Consider the following 25,623-nt stretch of genomic DNA (forward strand, 5'->3'; position numbering starts at 1 on the left):
AAAGACACAACCATCTTTTCTCACATGTTTAAAGTTACTGTAACCACCACGTGATAAAACTGTCAAGCTTTGGGGACGTAGACCATGGATGAGATTTTTCTCACTAGCCTTCTTAACAAGTACACACTGGACACATTTCACAGTACTACCATTATCCCCATTGCATGTTAATTAAATGCACAGGAAGGGGAAGGAGAACTGATGACTCGTATAGCAACTGTGTGGCCTAGTGGAGAGACCAGTGGACTGGGACTATTGGGTGACCTTGGACTAGTCATCTCACTGCTCTGTGCCTCAGTTTACCAGCTGTAAAATGGGGATAATGATGTAAAGTTCTTTGAGAGCTATTGATGAACAACACTATATGAAAGCTAGGCCATTTGATTATTACCTAGCCCCAGCACTATATCAGCTGCAAACCTAGGTCAGAAATACAACTGCCTAAATGACCACTGACTCCTCTACAAACATTTCTCTTTCTGTTCAAAAGGATAGGAAATTAGATGGCAAAAAACGGCAGCAGCGTTCAGGTTGCCTGGTGATAGCTCAGGCTCTTCCAGAACACTGAGGTCAGCAAAATTGAGATTTCTGAAAAAAAAAAAAAATAAGGAAATACAGAGTTAAGGTAAATGCCCACAAAGCCTTAGCTATCCCCTCTTGGAACGATTCCTCAATATACCCATGACATATGCACTCCCACTCTGCCTTGTCACTGTAATGGACAGGCACTGCCTTTACCTGCCATGTGCTTAAAGACTAAGCCTGATCCCGCTACAGAATACTGCACTCGTAAGTTTTAACAATCACTTCATACCTTTTTCCAGCCCCTTCACACATGCACACAGGACATGATTTAAACCTAAACTTTCCCTTACCCATTGTTAAACCAACAGGCTGTTCTCATATCCCACCTCACTGCTGACAATACCCATGGGAAGAACCTCCCAGTGCCCTGCTACTGACACAAACTACACAATGAAATGAGTCAGACAGGAAGCTCAAGGTCCACATGCACCTCTCTCCTTTGATAACACACATGGGGGTACTCAGAGACAGATCTCCTCACATCACAATCACAGCTCTTGCAAACTACTCGGACTTATTCCTTCATCATTGAATACAACTACAGCCAACACAGTGACTACAGCTGGAGTATATGTCGATAATTTCTAGTCGCTATTGCCAGCTCCAGTGGGGCAGAGTTAAAGTTGTATGGGTGTTTACCTTAACTCTGCACTTTCTGATTTTCAGAAGTTTGTGTTTTTGTGAACTCAAACTTTTGGAAAGGCACAAGCTATCGCTGGGCAACCTTATCTCTGCATTGTTAATACCTGTTAGTAAATATTAACCATTATGGTCCTCTTTTCCTTTTTGTATATTAAATTAATTCATTATTCTCCCAAATCTTTATAGAATTAACAAAAAGTGTGTTTGAATCTAAGGTCGGAGTGTTGGTTTATAACCTGAAAGTGACCTATATTCAGGAATTTCATATGATTAAATACTGTACTGTACTTCATTATGGTTGGAGCCTCCAAGTCTGTGGGAAAGCAGATGTCCAGGAAAGGGACCCCCTCAAACTACTAAAAGTGTCTACAAAATATAAGCAGGTCTGGGTGATTAGTAAGGAACAACTGTTATTGCAAATATTCTCTGTAATGATGAAATGGGGATCCATTAAAAGATGTTTTTGACCCAGTGGTTTTGCTGTTGGTGTCCTGTGCATATGGAGTATTTCTTCGCAGAACTGCAGATGTAGGATCTCTAGTGGGTTCTATCCCAGTTCGTGTAGTGAGTTGTCAGAGTTTGGCTCCAGATTTCCCTCCTGTATAGTAGAATAGGTTTGCTTCTGCTGCAAAACAGGCTCAGCAGTAGTTTTACAGGAGGGGTGTATCTATTTAAAATCAATCAGTACTGGACGCCTTTCTGGAAGCTATGGTGCAGCCAAACACAGGATATCTGACTTAATACAGGAGTAAGTGGGTGAAATTCTCTGACCTGTGTTATACAGGAGATCAGACTAGATTATATAATGGTCTCTTCTGGCCTTAAACTTTATTAATCTATTTAGTGTTTTCTTTCTGGGAGTAGAAGGCCATAGAGCATTTTCTTGTGCGCTATGATAGCCAGACTAAAACTACCCGATGCCTTTATTAGACAGACAAGGTGGTTGAGGTAATATGTTTTATTGAACCAACCAATTGACCTAAATTACGTCAACCTACAGGCACCACAGTAATTAAATCAATTCCGCATGTCCACACTACACTTCTTGTGTCAGCAGTGTGTGTCCTCATTAGCACACTTGCATCGATGCAGAGAGCAGTGCGTCATGGGTAGCTATCCCACTGTGCAGCTTACCACCATCTAGTGCAGAGCCTTTTTGAAAGGGTTTGCAAAGTCTCATGGATGCAAACGAGTAGGGGTGACTGGGAGCATGATTTCAGTCTCCCATGATGCAGTGTTCTCTGTCCCATAATTTTATCTGCATCCCATAACATTTCGTGTCCCTTTTTCAATAGACCCACAAACCATCTGTGAGAAGCATGGATCCTACACAGCTCTGCACCATTGTGATAAGCGCTGTGAACACAATGCACCTGATTCTGCAGTATTTCCAGAGCTGCAAGAGGAGCCTTGTGGAATATAACGAGTCCTTACAGGCTAGCTTTCTGTGAGCTATGGAAAGAAACAATTCAAGGTTGTTGTTGGCAGTCACAGAACAGCTGCAGATGGTGGACCCTTTCTCCTGGAATGGAAGGAGTAGGTGTAGGGAGGTCCCAGAATGCAGTTCTCTATGGGCAGCTGAGGGAGGCGAGCAAGGGACTGTTGAACCTGAAGGTCAGCAACCGTCTCCAGCGTGTCTGTTTCCCACTTGAGAAGCGCTATCACTCTTGCTGCACATCCCTCTCCTTTTCCTGTGCCGTTCTCCTCTCTACTCTATCCCTGTTCATGCTGTCCGTGAGGGTGATACTCCAGCCCTCTGCTCGGTATCCACAACACCAGAGGCTTGCAGGATCTCTTGGAACATGTCATCCTGTGAACTCTTCCTTCTCCTCCGTATTTGGCTGAGCTGCTCCACAGGTGTTGATGGAGAGACCCTCAGGGCCACATTTCCAGCTGCAAAATATACAATGCACAGAGGTGCTATTGTGAGTGTATTCACTCCACTTGATCCACATCAGTTACAATCACTGTATTCTCACTTCTCCTTGGGATTCAAAGAGCACAGCAGCAGTCCCAGCCATGGTGAGTGAGACCAAGCAGGACAGGGGTGAGCTGGCATAATAAATGTGGGGGCGGGAGCTAAGGGGCATGAGTGTATCCAGGTAGGGCAATTGTACTGAATACTGGCACCATTTTCCACAGGCCATGGTGAGTTTAGCTGATATCTCACTCCTGAGGGTAACGGAGGCTGAAAGGGAACAGCTCCCGCACATGTCTGGCTGCAGACTGGGTCCATATGATGCTAGCTTGTGTGCTGCAATGGTGCCTGCTGAAGTAATTGCTGATTGGTGTGGAAAAGCATCTTACCTCAGCAGAACAAATAAGGCAGCCCCCACCCTAGAAACCTTTGGCAGAGGATTGCAGACTACCTCCAGGAAAGTTTCCTCGAGATCTCTATGGAGGATTCACAGGACATCCCAGAGCACATAAACAAACTGTTCTGCAGATCCCCCCCTGCCTAACTGTACAGGGGAATGAGAGCAGTTAGCAACTCTACCTCTCTCTGTTAGTTCACTCTCTCTTGTAGCATGATTAAAAAAGAATAAGTGAACATATATCTCCCCGCAATATCACAGCAAACTGCATACTTACTAGAGGTTCCTTCCCCTGCATCAGGCTCACTTGTGCTGGATTGTAGCAACTGGCTTGGGAGTCAAAAAGAAATCCTGTCCTACTATGCCATTGGATCACCCAGTCACCAGTCTCCCATTCTCCACTTCCTCCTCTTCCTCATTCAGCACCTTGTCCTTTGGATTCACTGAGGTGGCCTGTGACTCTGCCTCCTCTGAAGTATCCACAGGGCTCTTGGGAATGCTAGTCACACCAAGGATGGCATGCAGCTCCTTGTAAAACTGGCATGTCTGAGGCTCCACACCAGAGTGATTGTTAGCCTGCCTTACCTTCTGGTACATCTGCCACAGCTTCTTGACTTTCACATGGCACTACTGTGGGTCCCTCATGTAGCCCTTCTCCCCCATTCCCCGAGTGATCTGCTCATAGATCTCAACATATCTACAGCTGGATTGGAGCTGTGCCTGCACAGCTTCTTCTCCCCACAGACCCAGGAGATCCACCACCTCCTGTGTACTCCAGACAGGAGTGTGCTTGCAGCGTGCAGCCAACATGGTCAGCTGGGCAGTTACTATGTGAATTCTCCATGCCGAACAAACAGGATATGAGCTTTAAAAAAATCATGAGCCTTTAAAATGGGAAGGGCATGTTCCTGTGTACTTGGCTGCCAGGCAGCGGTGTTCAAAACGGTGACCAGAGTGGTCACGGTGGGGTGTTGTGGGACACCTCCTGGAGGCCACTAGAGTCAACGTAAGTAATACAGTTTCTACTCTGATGCTGAATTGACCTAACTACATTGACCTAAGAACTACCTCTCTTGTGGAGGTGGAGTTATTAAGTCAGCATAGCGGGTAAGTCACATTTTAGCGAATGACACTTTAGTGTAGATGCTTACAGAGTTAGCTGTGGTTAGACATAAGCTGCCTTGTACAGAGGTTAGATGTAAGCTGCCTTGTATCGACCTAATGCTGTAGTGTAGACCAGGCCTCAGTTTCCTTATTAAGACCATGATTTTTAGTGTCTAGCAAAGTTATGTATTTAAGCTCCCAGGCTTGTCTTTTGATGGTGTTGTGCAGGTTTCCTTTTTAAACAAGACCTGAGAGGTCAGGTATGGAGTGTTCACCCAGAGGTGATAGGGTGTTTTTGTCTTTTATCATTTTCCTGTGTGAGTTTATTCAAGAGTGTAGTGATTGTCTGGTTTCATCCACATAGTTGTTACTGGGGCATTAGGTGCACTGGATGAGGTGCACCACTTGTTGTGAGAGGCCTGTGATGGACCCATGGATCTTGATAGGTGTGTTGTGGTGGGTGTTGATCATTGTACCAGTGGAGCTGTGTCTGCTTTGAGTTGGTCTGTGGTGGGCATGCTTCTGACAATGAGTATGGCAAATTTAGGGGGTTGTTTGAAAGCCAGAAGTGGGGGGTTGGGAAATATTTCTTTGAGGATGTGGTTCCCATTGAGTATGGGTTGTAATTGTTTAATGATACCTTGTAGAGTCCAGTGTGATGTGGTAAGTGACAACTAAGGGTGTGCCTTTATTATGAGGCCCAGGAATATAGCATAGGATATGTGTAGTGTCCATGACTGAAATAAAACGTTGCGTATAGTTGGTTGTTTGGGGGGGATTCTGAAATGTCATAGGGGTTTTTAGGTTTTCCAGGTTGATCTATAAGCTCTGTGTATTGCAACAGGTTTCTAGAAGGTGCATGTTTCTGTGGAGATTTTTGTGCATAGATGAGAGTATGACCAGCTCATTAGCACACAGCAATCATTTAATCTCCAAGTCATTTAGTCAGAATTCCACATGGGAAGACCTGAGCAAGAAGTTAGGAAGAAGCTGTTTCCCTGCAGATTGATTGCAAATGCAGTGGCTGAGGTGTTGATTGGTTGCAGCTGTGTCTGTGTCTGTGTGAGAGACATGGAAAGCTGTGCAAAGCCAGATTAAACAGCCAGGAAGCAAAGACCAATCCAGCAGACAGCCAGAGAAGCAGTGGTGAGCAAGGCCATGAGCGGGAGCAGAGACAGAGCTCCTTGGGGCACATGACGGGTTGGAAGGCAGGCTTAGAAACGGTGAGCTAGGGTGACCAGATAGGAAGGGGGAAAATTGGGATGGGGGGAAATAACGTCCTATAGAAGACAAAGCCCCAAATATTGGGATAGTCCCAATAAAATTGGGACATCTGGTCACCCTACTGTGAGCAAGGAGATTTTGTCCACACACAGCATGTTTCATCCCGGGCTGCAGGGGCTCAGCAAGATTCTCTCTGTAGTTACTCCTCCCAGCTGCTGTTGGTCTTATAATAGAAAGCTGCTGGGGCTGTTGCAGCACCAGGCTGAAGAAGAGACGCGAGGGAGACTCCCCTCCCTGGGCTCTTAGGGTTTGTCCACACTGCACACGAAGCCTGGGTCTGCAGGACATGGACTGGTTGACTTGTGTTTCCAAGTTCAAACTTGAGCATCTACTTTGCAATGGAAACCTGGGCCTCACAACCGTGCTGGCATGTGCATATTACACTAGACCCGAGTTAGAACTGCAGCTTCTGTGGGCATGTGCTACTGTATCCCAGGGTTCCTAGCGCCCTTTCTGTCAGAAATAAGGCCCTGTAGCTGCCCCTCTTCAGTCTCCTGGCAGCCTAAGGATCACAGCAGGGCTGCATCAGCGAAATCACCTGACGGAACGCTCTTCCTGATTGACTGAGGAAGCCACCAGCCTTGCTCTTAAGCCCAGCAGCAGTTTCTTGACTGCTCAAAACATTCACTCATAGCTGCAATAGTGCCTGTGCTTGCTTGTTCCCAGCCCTGCTCCTGTCTTGCTCCAGATCCGCTCCTGGCTTGTGCCAGGCTTGTTCCAGCCATGCTCCTGCTCTGAACCCAGCCCTCCCTCTGCCTTTCCTCATTCCAGATACCCCAGTTCTGACCCTAGCGTCTGATTCTTAACTTCTGACTTGGGCTTTGACCCTTGACTCTGGCATCTGGCCTCTGACCCTGGGCTCCGATTCCTGGCTATCAACACTGGCTCTAAGCACTAAGCCTGACATCTCCTCTTACCACTAGGCCTGTTGCCTGCTCCAACCACTAGGCACAGCTGCCCATGTCCTGATCTGACAGTTTGAGCAGCCGAAAAAGTAACCAACGGGCAACAAGAGTTGACTAGGGGTCCAGCCCATAACTAGAATGGATCCATCCCAGGCCAATATTCCCCTGCCACAGCTAGTGTGTGCCTAACAGACGCTGCTGGGACACATCACTGCCCTGCAGGCACAGAATGTGGTGCTGCAAGGGCAGGCAGCTCCCTCTCTGAAGACTGATGCAAAGAATTCATTTAGCTTTTCTCCAGTGGCCTTGTCTTCCTTGACTGCTCCTCTAACACCCTGGTCATCCAGTGGACTTACTGCCTGTTTGGCAGACTTCCTACTTCGGTTGTACATAAAATTTCTTAGTGTTAGTTTTTGTGTCTTTAGCAGGTTGCTTCTCAAATTATCTCACAGCCTGCCTTATTGTCCTTTTACACTTAACCTGCCAGAGTTTGTGCTGCTCCCTATTATCCTCACTAGGATTTGACTTCAAAATTGTAAAAGATACCTTTTTGCCTCTAACAACCTCTGTTACTCTGCTGTTCAGCCATGCTGTCATTCGTTTGGTCCTCTTATTGTCTTTTCTCATGTGGCTATACATTTAATCAGAGCCACTATTATGGTGTTTTTAAATAGTTCCCATGCTGCTTGCAGGCATTCAACCTTGTGACAGCTCCTTTTAATGTCCATCTAACAAGCATCCTCATTTTCTGTAGGTCCTCCTTTTAAAGTGAAATGTTACTCTGATTGATTTTTTTTGTATTATCCTATATTTAATTATGTTATGGTCAGTATTACCAAATGGTTCTGCTAGAGTTATTTCATAGACCAGATCCTGTATTCCACTTAGAAGTAGCCTGTGAGTCAGCGTAAGGGGGGTGTTAGGGCTGGGAAGTGGTTCTTAAGTTGTGCCCGTGTGGTATTCTTTCTGTGAAGTTGGCAAAGTGTGAATGTCTGCCAGGATCTGGAACCTCCTGAATCCTATACTGCCAAGAGCCGGTGTGAGTACATGCTATGTGTGTATTGACGCATTTCTCATAGAAGGCAGAGGAAAGGTGCAGTGGGCATGCTTTTTCTTTCTTTTTTTTTTTCCTTTTTGTCCTGTAATAGTGTTTGCTGGAAACCCCTGGGTGAGCATGAATGGGTTGTAAAAGGAGGTGAAGAGCTTGTACTTTTCAGCAGCTGTGGGATTGGCAGAGTAAAGGTATATGTGTTAACAGGACATATTGGGGCATTGCTGAAAGAGGGCAGAGTTAAGGTTGTGTGGGCAAGCTTAACTGTGCATTTCATGGGTTTCAGAAGTTTCAGATTACTCAAATCAGCATTCTGCAAGGGGATGACCTACCTTACCTCAGCTCTGTGTGCATGTAGTTCTTTGCCACTGAATAACATCTATGCTGGCCTCTGAGCTACCATTGGTGCTCCAGGCTGACTCCCAAAATTCCCATCAGCCACAGAGCTGCTGGATCAGGGTAGGGCTTAAGCCTCAGGTTTGAAATCATTGCCCTTATGTAACCCAGAGGTTCAGACGCCAGCCCAGGCTCCCTCGCTGAGGGAGATAAACTGAGTGCCTAGCAACTCACTGTGCATGGACCTGCCCTATGAGATGTACCTCTGGGGCCTTATAAAAGCATCTATTGAACACCCCTCACTGGGCAGGAGCCAGGTATTCTAGTTGCCTTTCAGTCTCTGGGGTTCATCTCTGCTCCTCAGAGACAGTTTCCCCTTCATTTCTCTGCTGTGGCTAAGAAAACGCAGACTGCTCCTGGGAGGTAACTAGGCACCCAGGTTTATTGGGATAGTCCCAGGCCCAAAGAAGAGCTTGTGATGCTAGAGAGCTTGTCTCTCTCACCAACAGAAGTTGGTTCAATAAAAGACACTGCTTCACCCACCTTTTCTTTCTGATATCCTGGGATCAGCACAGCAACAAGAACACTGCAGACTGGTAATTCTGTTAGCTGTATTCTCCTCTTCTCCCATCTGACATCCCACCCTCCTCCCTGCTGCAACCACGTTATTATTTATTAACATGAATACTGTTTTCCCCCTTTATGGCTCTGCAAGTCTGTATATTAGGAAGGAGACGGCTCTGGCTGGGACTGATATAGTCAGAGGTGGGAGCTTGGTTTGTTTTGCCTCCCTGCTTCCAGCAGATGGCTCCATGACACTGTCTGTTCATTAAACTACTCCTGTAGGATGGGAGAAAAGAGACATATGACAAACAGAATTACCAGTAAGTAATTTCCCTTTCATCTCTCTTCTTCTTTCTGGTGAAACAGAGTTTTTGAGTTCTAGTGAACACATCTGTTATGAGTGTTATACTTCTCCTACCCTGGTCTGATTCACTTCCAATTTAGTAGAAAAATTCAGTGTTGGTCCAAACTTACCTTGACACTTTTCAGACCAACCTGACTTTCTTTGTGGGAACTGAAAATGGGGCACAATCAGGCTTATAACAGAAACCCACTTAACTGTGGAGCAGGTAGTGCCATTTTATTACAGTGGAGACCCACTGGCAGCCTTCTGTGGAGAGGCTACTGCCACTTTATAATCAGCCCCAATACACGTCTGAGAGGCTTGGCACTGTCTGCCACATGGAGACTCCACAGTAGGAGGGGGATGATGCCATCATCTTTTTAAATTTTGTTTTCCCTTTTACAAAAAGCTGAGCAGGCAAGAGCGGAGTGGCTGGGGCAGCAGAACAAGGCAGAGGAGGAGAGAAGGCGGCAGCTGGAGCAGGAGATGAGAGACGTGGAACGCAGCCACCAGGAGAACATTAGACAGGTGGAAGCCAAGATGGAGGAGGAGACCGCCAAGATGAGGCAGGAGACGGACAGAACCGTGGAGTGCAAGCTGAAGGAGCAGGAGAAGCTGTTGCAGCAGGGCTTCATAGAGCAAGCCGGGCTGATGAAAGAGGAGATAGACGGGCTGCAGAAGCAGGGAAAGGAGCAGGAGAAGAAGCTGCAGCAGGAATTCAGAGAGAAAGCCAGGCTGATGAAAGAGGAGATGGACGTGTTGCAGAAGCGGGGAAAAGAGAGAGAGGAGAAGCTGCAGCAGCAATTGGTGAGATTCAGTGGGGTTGGAGGACAGTTGGGGTAATGCACAGTGTATGTTTCCCCCATGGAGCAGCAGTGACAGCTGCTGCCCCATTTGGGTAAAGCACAGAGTAGATACACTGCATTACCCTAGCTGGCTATGGGTTATTTTCTTTCTCGGGGCAGGTCTACTCTTAAAATGCTGCAGCTGCACAATTAAAGCTGCCCTGTAGCCTGCTTCAGTGAAGACACTACCTTCTTCTGTAGTTAATCCTCCTCCTGTCAACTTAGCACTGTCTATCCCAGGGACTAGTTTGATATAACTATGTCGCTCAGGGGTGTGAGTGTAAGTTTCTCGTGTAGTCCTGGCCTCAGTTTTACATTTTGTTTGTCAATTGGAGTCAGGCCAGTCAGATTATCCCCTGTCCCAAATGCAATGGAAGGTAGATTTTGGAGGGATGGGGGAATTCTGTTTTTATCCAGCCCCATGTCCATGCTGGCCTCCTGAGGTCTTGAGGGAGAAGTCTTTAGGAGATGAAAAGGGAACAGGGAGGAGAGAGGATTTTCCCTTCCTTCCTATCTATCTAACTGGTATCATACTGCCGCCCATCACTGTAGTATCTGAACACCTTCCATGTAAAATCAACAGAGTGAAAAACAATTGATTCATGCCGTCTGTCACATAACGGATATGAACTGGCTACAGCGCTCCCACCCCAGGGAGAAACAAAAGCTGCATTGTTTTTAAGACACTCTATTGCAATGGTCCCCAATGTGGTGTACGCGGGTGCCATGGTGCCCGCTGGGGCATTTATGTGCGCCCGTCTAGTGACACGGTGTGAAAGATAGCACCCAGCAGGGAGAGAAGCCGTGGCCCAGCACCTGCCGGGGACAGAGAACACCAGGGCTGCAGGCTGCGGGCACTGGTGTACTCTGTCCCCAGCAGGCACGGGGGCGCCGCTTCTCTCCAGCTTCTCTCCGCGTTGCCCAGAACTGCCAAAAACAAACAAACAAACAAACAAAAAACAGCCGCTCAGACTGCCTCCCAAACTTCCAAAGCAGGGGGAAAAAAATTGCTCAGACTCTGCCACCCCAAGAATGGACAGAATGCCACCCCTTAGCATGTGCCTCCCCAGGCACATGCTTGCTCTGCTGGTGCCTGGGGCCAGCCTTGTATGTGAGTATTCTTCTGCTGTACTGATACTGCTGTTTTCTCGTGCTTTGCGATTTATTATTTTTTTAACATGTTGCCCCAAAACGAGTGGTTCAAATAAAAGATAACGTACGTATTATTTCAACGCAGAGTGGGAAGAATCCTATTGTTTTATTGAAAATAAAGGGAAATGGTTTGCTTATTGTGCGGGGGTGCTGTTGCAGTGCCAAAAAAACATAATGTCGAAAGCCATTTCCAAACTAATCATGGCTCTTTTGACATTAGTCATCCACTTAAATCTGAGTTGAGAAAGAATAAAATTAATCAACTCAAATCAAACCTATCTGCCCAACAATCTGTTTTCACTAGACAAGTGGTAAAGTCTAAAAGTGCTACTATTGCTTCTTTTAAAATTGCTCATCTGCTCGCAAAGAAGAAAAAACCGTTTCAAGATGGTAAATTGTTGAAGGAAGCATTTTTGACTGGTGCTGATTGCCTGTTTCAAGGATTTCCTAACAAGCATGAGATTTTGTTGGCAGTGCAAGACTTGCAGTTATCAGACACCGCAGGTACGAGGAGGATACATGCAATTTCAAGTGACATGCAAATCAGCTAAAGGATGACTTGGAAATATGTGACTGGTTTTCACTGTAGTTCGATGAGTTGACAGATATATCAGATACAGCGCAGTTGGCAGTTACGGTGAGGATGGTATTTAGTGACTTCACCGTAAAAGAAGAGTTACTAAAAGTATTGCCTATGAAAGAGTGAACAAAGGGTGAGGACATCTATAATTTATTCAAATTATATGCAACATCAGTTAGTATGCCACTACGCAAGCTGTCTGCGATCATCACTGATGGAGCACCAGCAATGATGGTCAGTGCCAATGGATTCATTGCACTCTGCAAGAAGAATGAATCCTTTCTGAACTTTATGCCTTATCATTGCATTATCCACCAAGAAGCTTTGTGCGTCAAAGTTCTTTCTTTTCAACATGTCATGAATGTCGTTATTAAAATAATTAACTCTATTCAAGCAAAACCTTTGCAACACCGACTTTTTAAGGCCCTGTTGGAAGATGTTGATGATAAACAATCTGATCTTATCTTGCACACAGAAGTACAATGGCTGAACAAAGGTAAAGTTCTTGCACATTTTTAAGCCTAATTGAAGAGATCAAAGAATTTCTGAAGTCCACAAATCTGAACTTCGAGCAACTAGAAGACTCCAGCTGGTTAATGGACTTGGCTTTTCTTGCCAATATCACTGACAAATTGAACATTTTAAATCTTGAGCTCCAGGGAAAAGACAAACATGTGGCTCAAATGATAGGTTCTGTAAAATCATTAAAGCAAAACTGATCTTGAGGATGTCACATATGAAGACGAAGTCTCTCGTACATTTCCCAAGTATGAAGAAAATGGTATGTGACAGTGATTTTAGCCCATCACCAGTTGTTATCCACATTCAAACACTTCTGGAACAATTTGAAAAGAGATTTCAACAGTTCACCATCATTGAGCCTGTAGTTGCCTTTCTTGTGAATCCTTTTACTTGCCAAATAAAGGTAACAGAAATGGCTACATCAATTGCGAGTATCATTCAAGTAAGAACAGAAGAAGTGGAACTGGAGATTTTGGACCTTCAAAATGATATTGTTCTAAAATCCTGCGCAACAGATGAAAACTTTTGGAATCTGGTTGACCGAAAAAAGTTTCCTGCCTTAAAAAATGTAGCATACAAAATAAAATCTTATTTTGGTTCCACTTATCTACGCGAAGTTCTGTTTTCAGCAATGAACATCATAAAATCAAAATACAGATCTCGGCTTACAGATGCCCATCTTGACGATTGCTTATAAATGGGAATATCATCCTACTCTCCCAACTACGAAAAATTGGCTGAAGAAACTCAGTGCCAAAAATCACACTGACTTTATTAGAAAAACCACGTGAATTAATGATACCTATTTTCCATTAAGTGCTGATGAGCGCATATGATTAACTTGTGTTTAACTTTTTAAATATTTGTTTGTTTGTTTATTGAAATCCAGATACAAGTAAAAATACAAAGAATATTTTTTAATTAACCATAACTGGCTATCTATGTTAAAGTAAGAATAATAAATATATTTGGACCAGCAGTTCAACAATGTTTTACTTTTTAAAAATAAATAAGATGAAAACTGTTTATGATATTTATTTTGTAAAAACACCTTAATTTTTCTTACAGGTAGATAAAAAAGAGCAAATTCACATGGTAAGGTGAAAGAGTAATTGCAGAATAATTTAATTAATACCTTTTACATGTAAAATTACATTTTTATCTTATGGATTCATATATTATGTAATATTAAATATGATAGTTTTCATATTATTTAATGTACAAATGCAAAATAAGCCTTGAAAAATTGTTGGCACCCGCCACACTCTTCTGAAAACATGAATGTGCTATTGTCCACAAAAAGGTTGGGGACCACTGCTCTAATGCACTGCCAGGTGTGTCTGTTACACATGGTGCCATGCAGTGGCTGACCTGTATAATACAGTTCAGCACTGAGGTATAAAGTATGCATCAATCACAGCCAGAACTCTGGCATAATCATCTTTGTGATTGTCTTCAGTAAAGGTAAACGATTTAAAGATATGCTCTGTCTGCTTCCCCATAGCACAAATGAAAGAGCATATCTGAATGTGTGCAGTTTCCTTGTGGAGTTTGGTTGCAAAGCAAAATCTTGCAAAATGCTGCTTCCAGTCTGTTGTTGGGATTCCCTCCAAGACCTTTTCCACTTGGTTTATCCAGAACACTTCATCCAGTCCCGGGAGAATGCTTTATCCAGTTCTCTGGAATCCAAGAAATCAGTTCAACTTGACTTGTCACTGAGGCTTCTTTATTGGCATACAATCAAACTATACCTGAGCTGACCGGGCTTAATTGTAGGGGGTGGGTACAAGGTACACCACACAGCTAACATACATAATCATGAATCAGGTTACATACACACTTACACTTAATACTATTGGATAAAACATCGTATCACACACTTTATAATTAATCTACTAATTTTCGTAACCTGAAACTGTCCATGAGCTGCAAAATGTGCTAGTGAGCAAAGCTGCAATCTTATCACACATTATTCTCCTTACTATTTCTTTATCTACTAACTACACATTATTTACAAGGCCACTTCTGAGTTTGTGCTTTGTCCACTGCTAACCTGCTTCCTTACGTCTGTTTTCTTTCATTGCTCCTGCAAACAGAGGTAACATATGGGGGGCATAAGAACATAAGAACGGCCATACTGGGTCAGACCAAAGATCCATCTAGCCCAGTATCCTGTCTTCCGACAGTGGCCAGTGCCAGGTGCCCCAGAGGGAATGAACAGAACAGGTAATCATCAAGTGATCCACCCTCTGTCGCCCATTCCCAGCTTCTGGCAAACAGAGGCTAGGGACACCATCCCCGCCCATCCTGGCTAATAGCTATTGATGGACCTATTCTTCATGAATGTATCTAGTTCTTTTTTAACCCTGTTATAGTCTTGGCCTTCACAACATCCTCTGGCAAGGAGTTCCGCAGGTTGACTGTGCTTTGCGTGAAAAAATACTTCCTTTCGTTTGTTTTAAACCTGCTACCTATTAATTTCATTTGGTGGCCCCAGTTCTTGTATTGTGAGAAGGAGTAAATAACACTTCCTTATTTAGTTTCTCCACATCAGTCATGATTTTTTAGACCTCTATCATATCCCCCCTTCGTTGTCTCTTTTCCAACCTGAAAAGTCCCAGTTTTATTAATCTCTCCTCATATGGAAGCTGTTCCATAGCCCTAATAATTTTTGTTGCCCTTTTCTGAACCTTTTCCAATTCCAATATATCTTTTTTGAGATGGGGCGACCGCATCTGCATGCAGTATTCAAGATGTGGGCTTTATATAGAGGCAATATGATATTTTCTGTCTTATTATCTATCCTTTTCTTAATGATTCCCAACATTCTGTTCACCTTTTTGACTGCCACTGCACACTGAGTGGATGTTTTCAGAGAACTCTCCACAATGACGCCAAGATCTCTTTCTTGAGTAGAAACAGCTAATTTCGACCCCATCATTCTGTATGTATAGTTGGGATTATGTTTTCTAATGTGCATTATTTGCATCTATCAACATTGATAAATGTTGCACAAGGGGTCATGCGCCCCCACCCAGATTTAACTGCTTGACTTGTACGGAGAAGGCTCACATGGACTGAGCATGCTCAGTAACATCTGCTAAAGCCACTGTTTTCACTCTGCCCTTACTTGTGTCCCCACCCACTTTTGGCAGGTATGGGTCATCTCTGCCTTCAAGACCTACATCTTTCCATTCTGAAGGACTGTCAGAGCTGAAATTCTGTGGGGCACTGAAGAGTGGCATGTTGATGAGATCCTGCAATCTTTGTTTTTTTTTTCTCTTTGCAACTTTTGTTGCTATTTTTCTTTTGATTCTGTTCTCCTCTGGCATTACCTAAGCTGCCTTCACTTCTGACACCATGTCAAGTACTGGATATGGCCTGGTTACGGAGCCTCCACCCCAGAGAGATACAAGAGATGTGTTCTCTTTAAGACACTTTAATTCACTGCCAGGTCGGGATGTTGTGGGCTCAGTTGAGGTATTTTACACAGAGCACCACCTAGTGTCTAAACAGTATAATACAGTTTAGCATTACTTTACACTGTCCAATTCTCCAATCATGGCCTATCCAGATTTACAGAAACCATTCACCTTGCATATGGTTACCTCAAAAGAGAGCCTGAGAGCAGTCCTGTACCAGCATCTAGATGGGAAGCCCCAGACAATTGCCTGTGGAGCCAGAACGTTGACACCTGCAGATAACTACCACTTATACTCTGGGAAAGTCTCTTGCTCTGAAGTGGGCCTTAACATAAAGGTTCAGAGATTACCTCTTCTATGAACCTTCTTTTACAGTCTGTAGTGATAATAACCCACTAACATATGTGATGACGATAGCTAAGCTAAATGTTTCTCATCATTGATGGTTTCAGAGCTCTCAAGGTTTCAACTTCACCATGAAATGTCATCCTGGGAAAGTGAATGTTGATGCCAACTATTAATCCAGGGAACCTTTACTATGGAAGAATACGTAAGAGAATGCAAACCAGAGTAGGATCCTGCGAGCTTTTCAGATATTGTTCAAGCTGTGAAAACCCAAAATGAGGGTCCTGGAGTGGATTTCAGCAATTTCGGCAAATATATCTACTCTGTAAACAAATTAATACAGCATATTGAATCCCATAGCAGATACAATATGTCCTGAGGAGCTAAAATCAATTCAAGCAAGTGATTCTGCAAAAAGCTCCTAAGGAAAAATATTTGGATTCCCAGAATAAACGAAGTTCTCCTTGAAAACTGAGTCTTGTGAATAAGGTTCTTCTTCCAGTGACTGTTGCATATACATTCTACTGCAGGTGTATGTGCACCCAGGGCACTGACTTCAGAGACTAGCCAGCAGTACGAGCAGGCAGCACCTGTGCCCCTCTCTCCTTGTGTTCTCTGCCAACTCCCTCTCAGTTCCTTCTCACTGCCCATGGTGACCGTTGTGTCCCCCCTGACTTTCCCTTCATTTAGCCAGTCTTCCATCGTTTTAGGGTATACAGTGAGTTAGTGTTCAATAATTTAATTTGTTAGTAATTACAGTTTGATAGTTTTCTGGGAGATTTTACTTTGATAAATTCCCCAGGATTTGACAACATTCCACGTTCAGGGCTGTTTTCCATGTCACAGACAGGCACGACAGTTGTTTGATCTGTCCAGGTGAGGGACATGTGAGAGACAATGCTCCATTTGCATCTCCATTTTATCCTTCTGTGTCTGCTCCTGTATGGGATTTAAATCTAGTCTCCTCCAAACTCATGGGCTCCCCTTTTGAGCCTATGGCTACTTCATTATCACTATTGTCTTATGAAAATGGCCTTTGTAGTGGTAATCACTTCTGCAAGAAGAGTTTCTGAACTTCAGGCTCTCTTGGCTGACCCTCCTTTCACAATCTTCCCTAAGGACAAGATTTCTCTTAGGGCACACCCTAAGTTTATCATAGAATCATAGGGTTGGAAGGGACCTCAGGAGGTCATCTAGTCCAACCCCCTGCTCAAAGCAGGACCAACCCCAACTAAATCCCCAAATGGCCCCCTCAAGGATTGAACTCACAACCCTGGGTTTAGCAGGCCAATGCTCAAACCACTGAGCTATTCCTCCCCCAATAAGGTAATGCCTAAGGTAATGTCAGCCTTCCATCTAACCAACAATTCATCTCCCAGTGTTTTTCCCCAAATCCCACTCCCCCTTGGGTCTAAAGCTGAGGAAACACTTCAGCCTTTGGATGTTTTTAGACCCCTGTCATTCTACTTGGACCTCACCAGATCCTTCAGGACCTCTCCCAAGCATTATGTAGCCTATGCTGAGCGAATCAAAGGTCAATCAGTGTCATCTCAGTGACTCTCAGACTGGATTTCTGACTACATGAAGCTCTGCTGCAATCTTGCGAAAGTCTCTCCTCCACAGAGAATAATGGCTCACTCCACCAGGGCTTGCTCCACTTCATCAGCTTCTCTGAGCAATATTCCAATAGCTGATATACGCAAGGCAGTGACGTGGTCATCTGTGCATACCTTGTCCACTTGTTACGTTGTCACTCAAGCCTCTCGTGGCAATTCAAGTTAGTGTTACAATCTCTTTTTAAATAATCCAAAGTCCCTCCACCTATACGGGAACTACTGTTGAATCACCTATCATCGAATGTATATGTGCACAATCACTCCAAGTAGAAAAACATGTTACTTACCTGTACTGTAACTTGTTCTTTGAGATGTCGTGTGCATGTACACATTCTATGACCCTCCCACTTTTCCCACTACTTTGGACATTGCCTACAGCAGTGTGATGGAATAGAGAGGGAGGCGGTGGACACACACCATTTTTGTCTCATTTGGGCAAGAGGAGAGATGGGGTGCATGCACTGCCTATTGGTACTGCTGGCAAAGGTCTCCAACTCGAGTGCATTGGGTGTGCACACACCTGCAATGGAATGTATATGTGCACACCACGTCTTGCAGAACAGTTGTTACTGTATAGGTAACTAACCATTTTTTGTAACAACTGATGACATGGTATATATTGTACAATCACTCACAGCAGAGATATGTTTGTGGAAGAATATAATTTAGAGGGCATCCCTCATAAGGGATGATATTATGAATATAGGAATTTACAGATGTGCCTTGGAATCTGGGGTTGAGAACACAGTGTACCTGTGCACAGCAGTTCACCACAGAAGGTCTCTAGTTTCTTTTATTCCTTTCTCATTCACTGGTTTATTGTTTAATGAACTGAAAGATCATTACATGGTGGCAGAAGCATTGAACGAGAAGGAGACTGCTGTCATCTTGAAGTTAACTCCTCTGTTTACAACTGTGTTTACATCTCACCAGAAAGAGAGAGAAGAAAAGGAGAAGCAGCGCCAGCGAGAGAGAGAAGAAAAGGAGAAGCAGCGCCAGCACAAGGAGCGCCAGCGAGAGAGGGAAGAAAATGAGAAGCAGCGCCAGCACGAGAGAGAAGAAAGGGAGAAGCAGCGCCAGCGAGAAAGAGAAGAAAAGAAGAAGCAGCGCCAGCGAGAGAGAGAAGAAAAGGAGAAGCAGCGCCAGCATGAGAGAGAAGAAAAGGAGAAGCAGCGCCAGCGAGACAGAGAAGAAAAGAAGAAACAGCGCCAGCGAGAGAGAGAAGAAAAGGAGAAGCAGCGCCAGCATGAGAGAGAAGAAAAGGAGAAGCAGCGCAAGCATGAGAGAGAAGAAAAGGAGAAGGAGCGCCAACGAGAGATAGAAGAAAAGGGGAAGCAGCGCCAGCACGAGGAGTGCCAGCGAGAGAGAGAAGAAAAGGAGAAGCAGCGCCAGCATGAGGAGCGCCAGCGAGAGATAGAAGAAAAGGAGAAGCAGTGCCAGCATAAGGAGCGCCAGCGAGAGAGAGAAGAAAAGGAGAAGCAGCACCAGCGAGAGATAGAAGAAAAGGAGAAGCAGCGCCAGCATGAGGAGCGCCAACGAGAGAGAGAAGAAAAGGAGAAGCAGCGCCAGCGAGAGAGAGAAGAAAAGGAGAAGCAGCACCAGCGAGAGATAGAAGAAAAGGAGAAGCAGCTCCAGCGAGAGACAGAAGAAAAGGAGAAGCAGCGCCAGCGAGAGATAGAAGAAAAGGAGAAGCAGCGCCAGCATGAGGAACGCCAGCGAGAGAGAGAAGAAAAGGAGAAGCAGCGCCAACGAGAGATAGAAGAAAAAGAGAAGCAGCTCCAGCGAGAGAGAGAAGAAAAGGAGAAGCAGCGCCAGCGAGAGATAGAAGAAAAGGAGAAGCAGCGCCAGCATGAGGAGCGCCAGCGAGAGAGAGAAGAAAAGGAGAAGCAGCGCCAGCATGAGGAGCGCCAACGAGAGAGAGAAGAAAAGAAGAAGCAACGCCAGAGAGAGAGAGAAGAAAAGGAGAAGCAGCTCCAGCATGAGGAGCGCCAGCGAGAGAGAGAAGAAAAGGAGAAGCAGCGCCAGCATGAGGAGCGCCAACGAGAGATAGAAGAAAAAGAGAAGCAGCTCCAGCGACAGAGAGAAGAAAAGGAGAAGCAGCGCCAGCACGAGAGAGAAGAAAAGGAGAAGCAGCGCCAGCATGAGGAGCTCCAGCGAGAGACAGAAGAAAAGGAGAAGCAGCGCCAGCGAGAGAGGGAAGAAAAGGAGAAGCAGCACCAGCATGAGGAGCGCCAGCGAGAGAGAGAAGAAAAGGAGAAGCAGGGCCAGCATGAGGAGCGCCAGCGAGACAGAGAAGAAAAGGAGAAGCAGCTCCAGCGAGAGAGAGAAGAAAAGGAGCAGCAACGCCAGCGAGAGATAGAAGAAAAAGAGGAGCAGCGCCAGCATGAGGAGCGCCAGCGAGACAGAGAAGAAAAGGAGAAGCAGCTCCAGCGAGAGAGAGAAGAAAAGGAGAAGCAGCACCAGCGAGAGAGAGAAGAAAAGGAGAAGCAGCGCCAGCGAGAGAGAGAAGAAAAGGAGAAGCAGGGCCAGCATGAGGAGCGCCAGCGAGACAGAGAAGAAAAGGAGAAGCAGCTCCAGCGAGAGAGAGAAGAAAAGGAGAAGCAGCGCCAGCACGAGGAGCACCAGCGAGACAGAGAAGAAAAGGAGAAGCAGCTCCAGCGAGAGAGAGAAGAAAAGGAGAAGCAGCGCCAGCACGAGAGAGAAGAAAAGGAGAAGCAGCGCCAGCATGAGGAGCTCCAGCGAGAGACAGAAGAAAAGGAGAAGCAGCGCCAGCGAGAGAGAGAAGAAAAGGAGAAGCAGCGCCAGCATGAGGAGCGCCAGCGAGAGATAGAAGAAAAGGAGAAGCAGCGCCAGCATGAGGAGCACCAGCGAGAGATAGAAGAAAAGGAGAAGCAGCGACAGCACGAGGAGCGCCAGCGAGAGATAGAAGAAAAGGAGAAGCAGCGCCAGCATGAGGAGCGCCAGCGAGAGATAGAAGAAAAAGAGAAGCAGCTCCAGCGAGAGAGAGAAGAAAAGGAGAAGCAGTGCCAGGGAGAGATAGAAGAAAAGGAGAAGCAGCTCCAGCACGAGGAGCACCAGCACAAGAGAGAAGAACAGGAGAAGCAGCGCCAGCATGAGAGAGAAGAACAGGAGAAGCAGCGCCAGCACGAGAGAGAAGAACAGGAGAAGCAGCGCCAGCACGAGAGAGAAGAAAAGGAGAAGCAGCGCGAGCATGAGAGAGAAGAAAAGGAGAAGGCGCGCCAGCACGAGAGAGAAGAAAAAGAGAAGCAGCGCCAGCACAAGCGAGAAGAAAAGGAGAAGCAGCGCCAGCACGAGGAGCACCAGCGAAAGAGAGAAGAAAAGGGGAAGCAGCGCCAGCGAGAGATAGAAGAAAAGCAGAAGGAATGCCAGTGACAGCAGGAGGCCGAAGATAAGGAAAGGGCACATCAACAGCAGATTGAGCTGGAGAAACTGAAGGTAGGTAAACCCACTCCTTAGGTACTTGTCCCAGTGGGTGGCAAAGATTCCAAATTTCTTCCTCACTTTAGGTAGGTGGGGGGCCTGGCTATGTTTCTAAATGCTTTTGAGATGGGGTGTGAATTGAATGAGGTGGGAAAAGGGGATATGGCATGGTACCTGGCTCCACAACTGTCTGCGAAAAAGGCCTGGGACATTTTTAGCCTTATGGGAAGGGAGGGTTGCAGATATTATAAGTGATGTGAACAAGGTTTGTCGCTAAAGTTTAAAGTGACGCCTGAAGCATCTAGAGAAGGAAAACAGGAACATAACGTGTGCTGTGGTTTCAACCCAAATTAGGGATTATTTAAGGAGATGGAGATAGAGGGTTTCCATGGTCCATGAGGCCTATGAATTAATGTGTTTAGAACAATTCTCTAAATGCTTCACCCCACCCAGACCTGAAATCCAGGAAATAGACAAAAATCCCAAAGATGCAGGCATAGCTGGGACATGGGCCAACCATTATGCAGATAGTCGGCGTGGATTTGATAGAAAACCTAATAGGAAGTGAATGGGATCAGGGGGCAGGGAGCAGGCCCAAGCCTAGACCCACACTAGTGAAACCACCTCCCAGAAGCCCTGAGATGGGTGGGAGAAAGTGATGTGCCATATGTGACCAGCAGGGTCACTTTGCCCAGGTTTGCCCACTCTGCCCACGCAGGGCTGGGAAAACCAGCTGCATCTCAGCCCCCAGTTAGCTCCAGGCCTGTAAGGGACCATGTGAGACAAACTGCAAATGGGACAGCTGACAGTTAGGAGGGGGTGGATGTCTCTGCCAGTACCAATGACAATCCAGTTACCTCCCTGGGGTGTGCAACCAAATACCTGAGGAGACGGAGGGTGAGACAGCTGCTGGGGAACTGTCCGTGAATAGATAATCGTCCAGACAACAGGTTTCTCCTTAAGGTGTAGCTTCAAAAGAATAGGTCTGGAGGTGCATAAGTTGCTTTCCACACCTCTTGAGTATTTCCTAGGAAACCCCTTTTAACTAGGGGCTCTGGAACAGGGGGGACCAGGGGGCCATGGCGAGCGACAAGGGAGAGGGGACGGAGAGGAGTGAGCAGGGGGTGGAGTCTCAGGGGAAGAAACAGAGCGAGGGTGGGACCTCACAGGGAAAGGGGTGGGGCTATGGTTCGGGCACTGGTGGCCCCCGCCCCGCACTTCTAGGGAGCTTCCTGCACTACTGACCCCAAGGTTTATATTAGTTATGTCTCCTAGAGGAGTTCCCTACAATCCTGCAGTGACACATAAACATTTGCATTTTAATACAATGATGTCCTAAAATACTGAAAATTCATTCTGTGAGGTGTGTCCAGGAAATTGCCATTTCTGTCACAATAGGGTTTGAAGCACAGCTCCATGTACACCGTAGTGATGATGCAGATTCTTCCCCACATTTGTGGTAATGTATTTGAAAAGCAACAGAGAGTCCTGTGGCACCTTTGAGACTAACGGACATATTGGAGCATAAGCTTTTGTGGGTGAATACCCACTTTGTCAGACGCATGTAATGGAAATTTCCAGAGGCAGGTATAAATATGTATAAATAATTCTTGCCTGCATATTTATACCTGCCTCTGGAAATTTCCATTACATGCATCTGACGAAGTGGGTATTCACCCATTAAAGCTTATGCTCCAATACATCTGTTAGTCTTAAAGGTGCCACAGGACTCTGTTGCTTTTTACAGATCCAGACTAACACAGCTACCCCTCTGGTATTTGAAAAGGTTAAGCAGCAGGGCCTTTGCCCTGCAAAGTTCCTTCTCAAGGGTTAGTAAGCAGACATTACATATCAAGACTTTGACGGGGTATTGGAGCGTATCTAAGCATACCTTGCCTCTTCCAGGATAACCCTGAAATCATGAGCCCATGGTTCACAGCCTGAAGTATCACTCCTTAGTGTTTGAGTAGAGGGAACAGGTTCAGGGTCATCAATTACTCTGCCCAGTGAGAGCTGAAATCCTAAATAGTTAAACCCATTAGAGGACCCACCATAGAGGAGAGTTAGACACAGTGTAAGTGTCCAGAGGCACTGGTGCAGAGCTGGCCAAATTTACATGGAAACCTGATAATCTATCACAGTCTTCTCAAAGGTGTCTAAGCACGGAGTGTGGCTAGCTAAGGTGAGTCATTAGCAAATACAACAAGGAGTCTGGTGGCACCTTAAAGACTAACAGATTAATTTGGGCATAAGCTTTCGTGAGTAAAAACCTCAATTGCCCAAATTAATCTGTTAGTCTTTAAGGTGCCACCAGACTCCTTGTTGTTTTTGTAGATACAGACTAACACGGCTACCCCCTGATACTTGACATTAGCAAATACAGCCATCTTGTGTTCTCTAGAACCCTGCTCAGAGCTGTGAACAGCCAGAACGGTTTGATTTCCTGTGGCCTGTGGCCCATATTGTAAGATATGGCCTTTGAGCTGGGTTTCAATATTTGACTGTCCAATTCGGGCCTGATTTTCAGATGTGTTGACCCTCTACCCCACCCCCCTTTCATTTCAGTTAGACTTGTGGCTACTGTGAATCTCTGAAAACAAAACTTCTCATTCTATATATACTGTCGGAGACATCCAAAATAAGGGACCACTTGGCTCCTTTCAAACACAGGTACCCTCAGTGAGTTGCAGGCTAGCTAGAGAGATGCAATAGGTTGGTCACTAAAATCTCTCAAGTACCAAGCTTCAGAAGGGCCTTGCAGAGGGGCTCACCATTCAAGGGTCTATCAGCACCAAAGGCCAGAAAAATGCCACCCTCCCATGTGAGGCCTGAGTGACAAAAAACATCCTCCTAATCTGTGTCTGTCTGGTCTGCCCCAGCTGCCCCCGTCTGAGCCGTGTCTGTCCGCACAGACCTGGTCAGGGAGAGCTGCTGGGGCTTTGTCGCCTGTGGGATGTACCAGAGTCTATGATTAACAGCGCTCTGGATTTTTGCTCTGTTTCAGCAACAGCGCTCTTGCTCACCGTTCTGAGCCTGGCCGGATTCCGCGCTGAGGGGACTGAAGAAACATTCAGATGATTCAGGGGGAATGATGGTCACCTAAATTTTACAAAATCCACTGCTGAAGCCAGTCCGGGCCTAGTGACTGGCTTTGGGGGCTCTGCTCTTTGCTGTCTTTGCTCATCTGCTGTGACACCCACCTCTGCCCTGTTAGAGTTCAATATACAAGGTAGTTTTCCTGTTGCATCTGCTGTGTGGTGGGGTCTGCTGTTGGAGATTAAAGCTTTCTGTAGCACTGAGTTAGTGCCTCTGCAGTTTATTCTCCTCAATTCTCCATCCCTAACATGCTCTAACAGCCGACACCAGCTGCAGCACTCACAGGCTGGTGGCATCAAGCTGGTGTCTGGCCTGGCTTGTTCCCAACTTCAAGGCAGTGGCGCTGAGCAATGGGCCCGGCTGCTTGAGTTCTGGGGATCAGGCTGGGAGTCTCCTCACTCTCTGGCTTGCCCCTCGCCGGTTGCTCGCTGCTCATGACTCTGGAGAGCTTTTACATTCGTATTGAAGCCCAATCTATGAATCATGTATTAATTTTATTGATTACTTAAGAATTCCCTGTTATCACTTTGAGGGTTGAGAGGTTCTTGTTCCAGGATCAATGTTCCTTCTAATTTTTTCCATCCATGTGCAGAATAAATTTTGTTATGTGCACCGAGGCAGTGGTGAGCTGGAGCCGGTTTGCGCGAACCAGTTGTTAAATTTAGAAGCTGGTTTTAGAACTGGTTGTTAAAGGGGTGGGCAAACTCCGGCCCATGGGACCATCCTGTCCGGCCCACCTGAGTTCCGGGCTGGGGAGGAACAGTGCACTTGTCTCTTTAAGAAAGGCACTCAGCTATTCACCATTCAGACCTCGACCACAGCAGCTCTGAGTCCTCCTGAGCCAGACTGTCCCCTCTGCCCTGTTCCGAGGAGATGGGGTACAGGGAGAGGGGGACACCCTGACATCAGCACCCTCCTTTCCCCTCCACCCCCTGCACTGCTCTGCACAGCCAGCAGGGTCCTGGGAGCAGCTGCAGGACGGAACAACGTGCGGGGAGAGAAACCTGAACACATGCTGCTGGCTGTACGTGCTCTGCTAATCAGCTGGGCGGTACTTGAATCTCTCCTTTGTGGCCGCCCAAGCGCGCAGCTTACAGGGAACACAGCTAGAATCAGGCCCATTACACCGATGTGCACAGTTGCACCACACAAACTTTAGGAACACTTCTGTATTTGCAATAGTTTATTAATACATTCAGCAAAGTCAGAAACACTCTAACCCAGCATGATAGATAGAGATAATACAGAATGTACATCTGAACATCCATATACTCACACCATCCCTTGCAGAACAACCTGAAACGTTAGCCATTATATTCCTTATCACCATCACCATCACCTGTAGCCATCATCTGGGTACCTGCCCAGGGCTACATCTCTTTCCTTCTGCCCACAGGCTGGGATACAACTTTTATAACATGTTAAGCTGACGCTACTAAGTCTAATGCATATTCACTAGGAATTTCTCCCCCTTC

The 25,623-nt window shown here is 45.9% G+C and overlaps 1 protein-coding gene across 3 annotated transcripts in view; it reads left to right on the forward strand.

Annotated features, from left to right (window-relative positions):
- LOC122173018 (trichohyalin-like) overlaps nucleotides 1-24,351 on the forward strand; it is a 39,407-nt gene extending 15,056 nt beyond the window's left edge. The window contains exons 2-5 of one of the 3 annotated variants that reach the window (XM_065579402.1): nucleotides 2,523-2,841; nucleotides 9,539-9,936; nucleotides 18,545-21,067; nucleotides 24,057-24,351. In XM_065579402.1, coding sequence (XP_065435474.1) covers nucleotides 2,682-2,841; nucleotides 9,539-9,936; nucleotides 18,545-21,004 — 3,018 coding nt within the window. In that variant the 5' untranslated portion in view covers nucleotides 2,523-2,681 and the 3' untranslated portion in view covers nucleotides 21,005-21,067; nucleotides 24,057-24,351. The remainder of the gene's footprint in view (nucleotides 1-2,522; nucleotides 2,842-9,538; nucleotides 9,937-18,544; nucleotides 21,068-24,056) is intronic. The other 2 variants (XM_065579404.1, XM_065579403.1) reach the window with 2 other exon arrangements.
- Nucleotides 24,352-25,623: the final 1,272 nt, after the last annotated feature.

Source organism: Chrysemys picta, unplaced genomic scaffold (genome assembly GCF_011386835.1).
Source record: "Chrysemys picta bellii isolate R12L10 unplaced genomic scaffold, ASM1138683v2 scaf273, whole genome shotgun sequence".
In the NCBI taxonomy this organism is placed as follows: Eukaryota; Metazoa; Chordata; order Testudines; family Emydidae; genus Chrysemys; species Chrysemys picta.